The following is an 11,669-nucleotide window of genomic DNA, read 5'->3' on the forward strand; positions in this document are numbered from 1 at the left end:
AGCCCTTGAATGCTTATTCACGAATGAATTTTGAGGGCATTATCTTGATGAACAAAAATTTGATTGACATTGTCTCCATCGTCTCGTGTCGACTCCAGCCAACCCCCTAAAGATTTTCTTCCACTTGGTGCTGACTCTAAGCAAGTCTGGATGTTGACTCCTAGGTTCTATCTTTATTTTCCAGTTGTATTGTTCCAACTTGTTCTGGGTCACTTAATGCCCCAAGGGATGAAGAAATTAAAACTAGTGATTTTTGTTTCATGAGGCATGGTCTCTAACTAATTGTGCTGTCCCTTGGGATTAAAGTCAAGGAAATACTATTAAAAATATTGGTAATCAATCCAAAACTCTCCTTCCAACCCCCTTCCCTCTCAATTTATCAGTTCCAGTTTTTTCTTTGCCAAGACTTGATAACATGGTACTTTGAAAATTGAAAAAGTACAAGAATAATAGGATCTTATGATTATTTAGATGCTCACCCTTGAATATAATTCATACAATATATACAATACAAATGTGGAATAAAAGATATGTAGGATTTTTCATAATTTATCTCATCAGTAATTAATCGTTGCACAATTTATAGATCACCAGAGTATACAAGGGAAAAGAGCATGTGGAAGTTGAGTTCATGGTAAGTAATTGCTTTTATCCCAAAGTGAACATGTTTTTTATATTACCAATGAAAAGTTATATTTTTTATGTTGGAGCAGCTTAGTAAAAAATAATCTTATTTTCAGGTTGGGCCTATACCTATTGATGATGGGATTGGCAAAGAGATTGTAACTCAGATTACAACAACGCTGAAAAACAACAAAATGTTCTATACTGATTCTAGTGGGCGTGATTTTATTGAAAGGGTATGTTTTTGCTTGCATAAGTATATTATTCTTTTGTAATATAAAAATCTTCAAGTAGTGTCTTTATAATGTAGATATTGACCATGGCTAGATGTTTTTTTCAGTAGTATTATTCAATGTATGGATGTTGCAAGAAACATGTACGTCTAACGTGCAGTTGTATGTTATCTTGTGAGTTGTTTTGCAGATTCGAGATTATAGAAAAGATTGGGACTTGGAAGTGAATGAACCTATTGCAGGAAATTATTACCCCGTAAGTTTTGCTTTGTCAATTTTCATTTGAGAGTCGATGCTGGGATTGAGATTGAGAGAGAATATAGAGAAATAGAGATCACAAAAAGAATTAGCAAGGTCCACAATGAAAAACCCTCGATGGCTACAATTTTACTTTATTAAATTGTTGTGTTACAATGATCCTATAAAGGTTATATAGAGAGAGAGATTAATCCTAGGCTAACTATATTGTAATCCTTATGATGTGCAGTATAAAGGTACATTGAATATAGATTAATATCTCTTATAGTCATAACTGGAACCAATGGATTTTATTGTCTAAGGGTTTGGCCATTCTATTTAATTATAAACTATTATCCCTTTTCATGGTTAGTACTCCGATAGATATAAAAAATGGGGGGGAGGGGGGGGGGGACGCTTATGTAATTTCAGAACAGAAATTACAATAGCATATACCAAGCGGTGATAATTTGATATCAGTATGTTGACAGTGTTCATTTTGTGACATTGATGCAATTTCATGTCTATATTTCCTTCCATCACCTAAAGGACTCTTTTCTTTTCTATTTTGAAGACACACACACACACACACTTTATGAATTTGCTACCTGCAACCTCATCCTTCACCTTATTCTTTAGAGGGGATGAAGTGGCATTTATTCTTTATTATTATCATTTGATAAGTAAAATTTGATTCCAGTGATTTCCCTATAGACATGCACGAGTTGCAAATGATAGTGCTGTGTGCAACCTGGTGTGATCTACTGAATGATCATAAATGATTGAACAAATGATATTCCCAGAGATTTGTCCACTCTTTTTTTTTTCATTACTTTTTCTGCATGATTTGTCAAAGGATTTGTCATCACCCAACTGATCCCCTGTCACATGTGATGCAGCAGATGCGGATCTCTCAAAGGGATTTGTGGGGAAACAAACAAGAACAACAACCAACCTTGTATTTGGTGTCCACCAATATGTAGCAAGTAGTTAGTAATTAAGGGTCCTTTGAACTGACGACCAAATGGTTTATAGATTTTGAAATTGGTCCAATGCTTTGTTAGGTCCACGTCAGAGCCACTCAAACAAGAGTTAATCGCAAAGCTTTCTAGTTGCTTTTGCATTTTGCTTAACACTTATTCTTACACTCGTACAGCAAAACCAGTTTTGTGACTGCTCTATATAATCATCTAAACATCATTCTGAAATTCGAAATGTATAATAGTTTCAGTCAATTTAGGCATCAAATCACACAGTCCACCTTATTTTCCTTTCAGATTAATCTTGGAATTTACATTAAAGACAACAGTACTGAGCTCTCAGTCTTAGTGGATCGATCTGTGGGGGGATCCAGCATTAGGGATGGGCAACTAGAACTGATGCTTCACAGGTCTATATTCCCTTCCCATCATTCTGCTTTTTCTACATTATCTTTAATTGCATGTCTATTTGAGATGCTTACCATGATAATTATTGCCTTATATTAAGAGATTTCCAGTAAATAATATCAGATTTTCCCTATTGCATATCTAGGAGGTTGGTTCAAGATGATTCAAGAGGTGTTATAGAGCAACTAAATGAGACAGTTTGCATTTCTAACACATGCACAGGACTAACTGTAAGAGCATACTAACTGACCCTAAGGTCTTTTAAGTTTCAGAAAGACCATGATGTTCACAAGTGGTTTGCTTAATGACACACTTTTTCAGGTCCTAGGAAAGTATTATCTTAGAATTGATCCTTTAGGAGAGGGTGCAAAATGGCGTCGATCATTTGGTCAGGAGATATACTCTCCACTTCTTGTAGCCTTCACTGAGCAGGCGAGAGAAAAACATTGAACTTGAAGCATAGTTCGCCATCTGGTAGATCTGTAACTCACAAAAAGTTCGTTATATTTTTGCAGGATGGACATGATTGGACAAAGTTACATGTGCCAACCTTTCATGGGATGGACCCCTCCTACAATTTGCCTGAAAATGTTGCAATAATAACCCTCCAGGTTTATATCTTTCATCCTTGTTAATTAGCTAATACTCATTTGATCCTTTTGTCCTGAGTTGTTGGAGAAGAGATAGGAATGTGAAGAACACCAACTGTTGAGAAAATGTATCTACTACCTTAATGGAGTCAAACTCAGCACTCTAATTGAAATTGTTATCACACATAGTTTGATCTTTTCATTTTTATAATTATTCTGTTTCCAAGTTAAGCTTTGTTCCTTTTGTTGAACTCTGCAGGAACTGGAAGATGGAAAAGCTCTTTTTCGTTTGGCACACCTATACGAGGTTTCTGGTTTCTTTCTTTTTCTCGCCTGTTAAGTTTAGTATCATCCACTTGGAGTTTTCCTACTTTAAAATGTTAATCAAGCCCTTGTCTATCATGAGAATATATCTCCTGACCAAATGATCAGGTAAGCTCACTTAGAAATTCTGATTTTATTTTATTTGTTACAAATGCAAGGTTGGAGAAGACAAGGATCTTTCAGTTATGACAAGCGTAGAACTGAAAAAAGTTTTCCCAAATAAGAAGGTAAAGCAATAATTACTTGCATGACATCGTTATTATTGAGTGTTCAATTATATTTTGTTAAAGGATGTGTTTTTTGCATGATTTTCAGATAAAGAAGATAACAGAAACGAGTTTATCTGCTAACCAAGAAAGAACAGAGATGGAAAGGAAGAGACTAGTTTGGAAAGTAGAAGGGTCTTCCGAAGAAGAAGAGCCCAAGGTGGTGAGGGGAGGACCTATTGATCCCGCAAAGTTAGTGGTGAACCTTTCTCCTATGGAAATCCGCACCTTCATCATTGAGTTCAGTTACTAATGAAAGGTGGCGCTGTGGGCTGTGGCAGTGAGAGTGAGGAGGTGAGACCGTGAGAGAGTGAAAGCTAACAGTGAGAGACCTCAGAGAAAGAATGAGAGAATAAGAGTTTAGGACCGAACTGGACTGAAACCAGTTTTTTATTCTAGACTAGTCTAAACCCTAATAATAATTATGGAGTGAATTTTTAGTTTGTTGAGCCACATCTATGGCCATATCATCATTTTCTTTCCATCTGTTCTTCAACAACAAAAAAAAAATGTACACAAATATTAATGTAAGCAATAATGCATTATGCTTTTACTCATTCTCAAAACTAATTATAACTTATTAATCATGATATAACCATCACTTTACACTACCATGACTTTACACAATCTTGAACATAAATGTAACTTATTCATTCTACCATTGTATTCATATTTGTATACTAATGTAGCATTCAAGGCCCATTCCACTCTTATTTAGAGGATCATATATCATTTTTATCAACTTCAAGAAATAGAGATATGACATAGAATTACAAACACATTCATAATAATTGCCTTTCAACTTCAAGCTAAGTTATCATATCATATGCATTTCATCATAAACTGATCAGCAATTTACATGATGCAGAAACTTGGACATTCTTACATAAGGGAGGTGTTTGCAAAATCTAGGTAAAGGCACGGATTCTATATTGAAGAGTGCTTTACTTATCAGGAATATGCACTACACTTGTAGTTGCTTTGTTCTCCTTTCTTGGCGTCTGAGATTATTGCATTTGGACCTCAACGAGGTAGCTAGTTGTTCGTTTCTGTGTGCTGAATCCAAATTGAGATATTAATGGCACATTCAAAGGAAAGTTGGGAAACAAAAACATGATATATCTGTTTCTCTCTCTCTCTTTCCCCCTCTTTCTTTCCCTTCCACACCCCACCAATAAAAGAAAAAAAGGAAGCCAAAAGAGGAAAAAGAAACTTGGTTAATACAAAAGGCAGAAACCCTTTGGCCTTTAGCTCATGTAGTACCCTTAAGGTTCACATAGTGTAATAATAATCTTATATAGTCGATATATGAGTACTCCCTTGCAGTGTGTGGACCTAACAATAATGTGGGAACTATGTGTGTTTGAGAGCTAGAATGCATATATTAGATCCATGAGATACATTCTACACATGGAGATGTGTAACATACCAATAAAAAGAGAGGGTTGGTTGGGGGGAGGGGGGTGATCCATTGTGTCAAATTGCAAAGGCATTTATAGATAGAGAACCTATACATGATTCATAGATAGGTTAATATATGCATTCTAGCTCTCCAACTAAGTATATTAATAACTATCATAATTTTATTTTATAGTCATGTTTTAATTAATAGTTTTATATAAAAACACAATCATAATAAATGTATATTAATAACTGTCAAAATTATTAAATATAATATACAAAATAAAAGGGAGAATCATTTTTTTGAGATAAAATTATATTATTTTATTAAACTTTCTATGCATTACACGAGTTTCTAACTTGTTGGCTAGTAATAATATGGTTGAATTTAATCAAATAATACCGATTGTGCGCATTGTATTGATTAATACAATGTTATGATTGAATTTAATTAAAAGTTCCGGTGCAACAAAAATAAGATGTAACATATTACTTAGAAGAAGAGTGAACTTTTCATGGACTGGGGTGCATGTCAACATGTATCTATCCCCCTTTTTTTTGTATGTGTTGAGAATCTACTTGTATATTATGTCTATAGTTGAGCCAAACAAATCCAGAACAGCTTTGGTCATGTTAATAAAGTTCTTCTCAATGAGGATCGCTCTAATGGACACAGTGACAATGCCCCTCACAAGACTCAAACTGTACAAGACTGCCTGCCTGCAATTGCATTTGCAAGTTTGCAGCCTCATACAGTTTGAATATGCAAAACACAGGTGAGTAAGTTGCAGCTCCTTGCATTTGGGATGATATTTGAAGATCATAGATTCTTGGACTTTGTCAAAGAAAATTCTAGAAAGTACTTCCATACCAAGGACAAAGAGGTAAGAGACAAAGGGTTCTCCTTGTGACCTTGTCTAAGCCCCTAGCCACTTTTAAAATAATTAACCAAACTCCAATTCAAAGGCTAACAAAACGATAATTGTTAAGACTAATAAAAAAATAAATCATTTCCAACTGTGAAAAGGAGCCACTGCCGACACCAGATCGGGATTGATATGGAAAGACATAGTCAAGGTCTTTCATATACTGCCTCTATATGGTTTCACTTAATTATAGAATTGCCTTGCACAAATTCATCTTGCATATATAAAAATCAGTTAACCCTCCTCAAAAATTCAAGCCCATGGGTTTCTGCATTGTCTATCTTAAGGTTTTAACAAACCTGTTCAATTATTATCCTAAAAAAAAACTTTCCAAATTACTGTTATATCGAGCAGTTAAAAGCACCAAAAAATAGTCTTCCAACTAATTAAGCTTACTCATTGAGAAGCTGAAAAGTTGACGACTTGCTATTAACACCAAAAAAACATTCTTTAGAAAATTATCTTGTTTTCCTATCTTTGGTAGCGACTTTAAATTAAATTGGAAAACTATCTCTTGACTTTCCTTAATTAGTGTCGCATGAGAAAGAGTTTTTTTTTTTTCTTATTTAGCTTCTAATGAAATAGATAACTCTATCTCATGCTAAACTAAATAAAAGGAAATTATGAGATTGTTTTCGTTGGATTTAGACCCTCTAGATTTTCTAGAGTACTATATCAATAGATTTCTTTAAATCCTAACCACTCTTTTATGATTTAAACGTCTAAATTCAGTCATGTCTCCATTCCACTAACAATACTCTTAAAATAATAAAATAATGTTGCAAATAAAACAATTAAGATTATTGTTAGTGGAATTCTGAAATGGAAAAATTTAGACAATTAAATCATAAAAGAATGGATAAAATTTAAGTAAATCTATTTGGTAAAATATCTAAGAAAATCTAGAGGATTTGAATCCGTTTTCGTTTGACTCTTTTTTCTTTTTCTTTTTTTGTTGATATTACCAAATACAGGAAAAAATAGAATGCTATCTTTAGAGAAGCCTAATCTTATATTGTGTTTGAAACTTTCCATTCTTAACATGTGATATTTTAGTTCCTCAAAAAAAAAAAAAAAAGTGGTAGTTTCCTATTTAAATTTAAGATGATGTGGACAAATAATAACACATGGCAAACAATAATTGGCTACTTAGGTTGCGTTTGGGATAGCTTATATTGGACAACTTCTTTTACTATTTAACTTATTTTTACTACTATTCATAAGTCCCATTATACATTTTGGTATTATTTATAAGTTCCACGATACTATTCCACTTATTTTTTAGCTTTATCTATACTTCTTTGTATATACTTTGTATGTAATAGGGACATGTGTAATAGACATTAGTACCCTTCTTCCTATGTGGCTAATATTTGCCGCTTCCCACACTTGTATGAGTGTATAATCCTTTTGCCGACAGAGTCGATGTACCCTTGACATGAAACATGATTAGTACGATGTAAAAATAGACGTTTCCCTTCTATATAAATTCAAAGTGAGCAAGCTTGAACTTCATATCACTCTTGCAAATGCTATAACATGTTCATGGCTTTTCGAGCATGGCTATTGGTTTTCTTCCTAGGAGTAGAACTGAGCGCTTTTGTTTTCCAGTGCACTGAGTCCAAGTATATAAAGTACAATACAACATCGACCATTGTTCCTGGGAAGCTCAATGTTCATTTGGTCCCTCACTCTCACGATGATGTCGGATGGTTGAAGACCATTGATCAGTATTACCTTGGCACCAACAATACCATACAAGTACCTCTCTTCTTCCATTTCTCTGCTTCTTGTTTTCATACTAAATAAAAGCACAATTTTACTTCTTCTTTTTTGTTGTATTTGAAAATTGAAACTCTATGACAAGAGCTTTCCAGCTCAATGTCAATCAAGTTTGAATTAAAAAAAGTTGACACTTTATAAATTTATGCAGTAATAACATTCCTCTGTTCCACTCTTGATGTTACAATTTATGTTTCATCAATTATTGCTTGTCATGTATTTAATCTTTTTTCCATTTTAAAATCTGGTCACTTTGTAAGGAACAACATTAAAAGTTGCAACTGGCAGAACGTAACGTGGAACACTGAGAATTTGATTGAAGATTTTTTTTTCAATTTATAGTATCTCTAGGATTTTTTTTTTTTTTTACATTTCTGGTTTTCATGGTCAATGTTGATTTTGTGCAGGGAGCGTGTGTTCAAGCTGTGCTGGATTCTATAGTTCCGGCTTTGTTGGCTGACAAGAATCGCAAGTTCATATTTGTGGAACAGGCAATCAATGCATTTCTTAGTTTAATGCTTCTTTTAATTGGTTTCTCATATAACAAAAATTGAAGAAAGAAAAAAGGATATATAGTAATTCATATCTTCTCAGTATTAGAACCATTGTGTCTATTATATGGGACCCCAGGAAAATAAAAAAACTCGCATGTGAAGTTGCATAATGTTGCCACTTGGCTTAAATGGTCTGAGTTTTTCACATGTTGGGAAAGCAGACCAATATATGATTATATGTTTTTAAGGAATCAAAAGTTGATTTATTTCTCATTTCTGTGTTTTTAAACTACCAGAGAAAGTTATAAGTTTGCTTTGCCACTCCCCTTGATTGTGAAACTCATGAGATTGCTTCTTTGTGCTGGTATTACAGGCATTTTTCCAGCGATGGTGGAATGAACAGAGCGAGGAGATCCAAAGTATAGTCAAGAAGCTTATCAGCTCTGGTCAGCTGGAGTTAATGTAATGATATATTACTGCTTTTATGCTATACTAGGAAATTGTGAATTTAAATAATATTCTAAGTTCTAATACTCTCTTCATTGATTTTTAACATTTTCTTATATTAGAGGTAGAAATGGCATAGGTTAAACACATGACCATCTATTTTGATACCATGATATATTACTAGGTTTTTTGAAAAAGAATGAATTTAATCATTAAAACAATATTCTTTCCTAATGACTTTATACAATTTGTATCTTCTAGAATCAAAGTCTTTAATATTGGGAAATGGGAAAAAAAGAAATAGAATTGCAGTCTTCTAGATTCTTTTCTGTTTTGGATAGTCAATCCTTCATTTTTGTGTTGCAGAAATGGAGGTTATTGCATGCATGATGAGGCGACTTCACATTACATTGACATGATTGACCAAACAACTCTTGGGCATCGATATATCAAAGAACAATTCAATGTAACTCCAAGAATAGGCTGGCAAATTGATCCATTTGGACATTCTGCAGTGCAGGCTTACTTGTTTGGGGCTGAGGTATGGCTTCTCTTGTGCTTGCTATGTGTGAACGTTTTTAACTGATTTTAGGTTAAAATATTTGTATATTTTTATCATTCATCATAATAAACTACCACAAATCCCAAAAGCTTTAGATTTTTAACTTTTTAAATGACAGGTAGAGTGATGACAAGATTCGAATTTGATACCATGACAAATTACAATTTGTTCCAAAAACTTAAAACTGTTAGACAATTATGAATTTGATCATTTAAAAATTATTCTAACAAATTAGGGGGGGGGGGGGGGATTGCAAGTCGTAGTGCATAATCATATGCCACATGCTGCTTCTCTGTACCAGTAACTGCATCATGATGGTTAGCAGTTGCTATAGCATCAGCCAAAGAGTCTGTGTTGGGCCCTGATTTATTCCTCCCCTTAAAAAATTCCAATTGCCTTGCTGCCTGTTCTTAGATCAAAGCAGACCAAAATGATGGGAAACCCTTGTATGAGCCTAACTAATTCTTAGTGGCATAAACTAATATAGTTACAGGAGTTTACCAAATAGTAGGCACTCATCACTCTAACATAGACTTTGAGGGCAGGCCTACTAGTAAAAAATCCAGTCCAGTAAGCATGTAAACGGTCTGCATATCTGATAAATTTCATTTACCAACTTGTAAATACGGGTAAACTAATAAAAATAGTTGCCTGTAAGTATTTTGAGTTTCAAAAATTTGAACTCACGGAAAGTAGTCATCAGTCTTCATCGGCCAGGCCTCCTTTGCCGCATGTTTCGCATCAGTATATATTGATGGGGTTGAGTAGAGGGCATTAACACGCCCATCCTACAAGCACCAATACCATTACTTCATTAATATGTAAAACCAAAATATCTCGTCATATAATCAAGGACAACTGACTTCAAACTGAAAAAGAAAATGCAAGAGGAAAATCGGCTGTGTTTCTCAATGACATAGACAAGAAATAGGACATCAGCTACCAAGATTGTTAAAACCAGCAGCATATGACATTTTAATCCTCTATCTGCCCCTAGGACATATGCTAATGCATATTTTGTGGAGGAATTTAATGACAGGATCATACTTATTTGTAACAGGAGGCCAGATCTCTAGGCCAACAATTGATTGTGAAGGAGTTCTTGGGATCAAAATTTGTTTTTCTTTTTCCCTTTCCAATTGGCTAGGCAGTTTTAAACTTTAATATAAACAGCTCTAGAAAAGCCAAATTGAAAGAACAGAATACACACTATGAGAAAAAAAATTATTAAATTTATGTACAAGTTTAATAAAGCATTTGTAATGATTCTGAAGAGAACTAACTTGATTGACATAATGAATAAACTTGTCCATTTGTTTGAACCATGTATGTGCATATTGGTACTTGAAATCTGTTCCCATGGTCCACATAATATGATTTGTGCGAGTAATGTTAGCCTGAAAAACTCAAAAGAAGTATTATCAATAAGCCACAACAGATTTGAATTCTTTCTTGTACAAAATTATTGGCAGCAATGGCACAAAGGAAAAGATTACAAAATCTTACATAATGTCTTCCTCCTTCAAATTCAAATTTCAACACACTCACACACACACCAACAATCTGATATGTTAACTTAGGTTGCATTGAAGAGAATCTATTGCAGATTAAAAAAAAGTTAGAGAATGTCTAGAAACTGATGGCATCTTAACGCACCTTCGTTTATATCATAAAAAGAAATATGTCGAAGAGATTTGTCTTAAATACTAGTATAGTAAAAACAGCACCCAAAAGCACAGCGCACAAATATAACACCATCCATCTTACTTGTTTGACTGCAGCAGCGACAAACTCATTGATGCGCTGAGGAACATTATAGTCAAATAAATTGATGTTATCCTGCAAGTCAAAAGTGCAATATAAATACAGTTAGTACGCAAACAATGATCTACAGCCTGTCAGCAACTCCTGACTAAGGACTCACTTGAACAATAGGCGAATCATGGGAATCATCATTCACTTCAAAGTAGAAATCACTGGGAGGTTCATAATTCTCCGGAAATGCACCAGCAAAAATCTATAGAAGGGTGAAAACACAATGAGTTAAGGTCCCTTTCTATTCAGCTCCAGAGCATAGTTTGAACGTTGAAGTAAAAAAAAAAAAAAAAAAAAAAAACAAACAAACAAACAAATAAACAAGACTCACTTGTGCAGATGAACCAAAACTCTTAGAGCCCCGCCAGATAACCTCAAGACTTTTCTCATTTTTCCTTTTAGCTCTGTCTTGGTAGTCAATACGTGCAAAGAAAAGAGAGTCAAACCCAACCTACATCAACAAAAGGGTCTCCCCACAATAAGGTGGTTGCAAATGAATGTAGGAGAGTGAGGGACTTCTTTTGTTCAATCAACTTCTAGTACAAGGTTCAAATTGAAGTCCACCCCCCCCCCCCCCCCC

At 34.2% G+C, this 11,669-nt stretch overlaps 2 protein-coding genes and 1 long non-coding RNA gene across 3 annotated transcripts; 1 reads left to right on the forward strand and 2 right to left on the reverse strand.

Moving 5' to 3' along the window:
* Window positions 1-294: 294 nt before the first annotated feature.
* On the forward strand, window positions 295-4,219 carry LOC112031045 (probable alpha-mannosidase At5g13980). Its single transcript, XM_065769717.1, has 10 exons — window positions 295-634; window positions 741-860; window positions 1,048-1,113; window positions 2,372-2,484; window positions 2,628-2,712; window positions 2,804-2,914; window positions 2,998-3,093; window positions 3,332-3,379; window positions 3,555-3,623; window positions 3,712-4,219. The coding sequence occupies exons 1-10, from the start codon at window positions 632-634 to the stop codon at window positions 3,913-3,915; spliced, it is 915 nt and encodes a 304-aa protein (XP_065625789.1). The 5' UTR covers window positions 295-631; the 3' UTR covers window positions 3,916-4,219.
* A 5,233-nt stretch (window positions 4,220-9,452) lies between these two features.
* LOC136065901 (probable alpha-mannosidase At5g13980) lies at window positions 9,453-11,036 on the reverse strand. Its single transcript, XM_065769714.1, has 7 exons — window positions 11,002-11,036; window positions 10,781-10,871; window positions 10,558-10,671; window positions 9,962-10,062; window positions 9,776-9,869; window positions 9,529-9,678; window positions 9,453-9,458 (listed from the first exon to the last, which is right to left on the reverse strand). Exons 1-7 carry the CDS (start codon window positions 11,034-11,036, stop codon window positions 9,453-9,455), a joined length of 591 nt encoding a protein of 196 aa, XP_065625786.1.
* Window positions 11,037-11,040: 4 nt separating this feature from the next.
* On the reverse strand, window positions 11,041-11,575 carry LOC136065903 (uncharacterized). The gene is made up of 3 exons (XR_010627495.1): window positions 11,421-11,575; window positions 11,199-11,291; window positions 11,041-11,113 (listed from the first exon to the last, which is right to left on the reverse strand). It is a non-coding gene; the product is annotated as an uncharacterized LOC136065903 (long non-coding RNA).
* Window positions 11,576-11,669: the final 94 nt, after the last annotated feature.

The sequence above is a fragment of the Quercus suber genome, unplaced genomic scaffold, assembly GCF_002906115.3.
Source record: "Quercus suber isolate HL8 unplaced genomic scaffold, Cork oak 2.0 scaffold_1302, whole genome shotgun sequence".
Taxonomy (NCBI): Eukaryota; Viridiplantae; Streptophyta; class Magnoliopsida; order Fagales; family Fagaceae; genus Quercus; species Quercus suber.

What these genes read in the sequence shown, in the direction of transcription:
- LOC112031045 (XM_065769717.1), top strand. An exon ending in TTGCAGGAAATTATTACCCC is followed by an intron (nt 1,114 to 2,371) that starts GTAAGTTTTGCT and finishes TTTTCCTTTCAG; the next exon opens with ATTAATCTTGGAATTTACAT. An exon ending in AAGTTTTCCCAAATAAGAAG is followed by an intron (nt 3,624 to 3,711) that starts GTAAAGCAATAA and finishes CATGATTTTCAG; the next exon opens with ATAAAGAAGATAACAGAAAC.
- LOC136065901 (XM_065769714.1), bottom strand. Translation starts at nt 11,036, where the DNA reads ATGGATGGTGTTATATTTGTGCGCTGTGCTTTTGG. An exon ending in TTGAAGGAGGAAGACATTAT is followed by an intron (nt 10,672 to 10,780) that starts GTAAGATTTTGT and finishes TGAGTTTTTCAG; the next exon opens with GCTAACATTACTCGCACAAA. An exon ending in TTATTCATTATGTCAATCAA is followed by an intron (nt 10,063 to 10,557) that starts GTTAGTTCTCTT and finishes TGGTGCTTGTAG; the next exon opens with GATGGGCGTGTTAATGCCCT.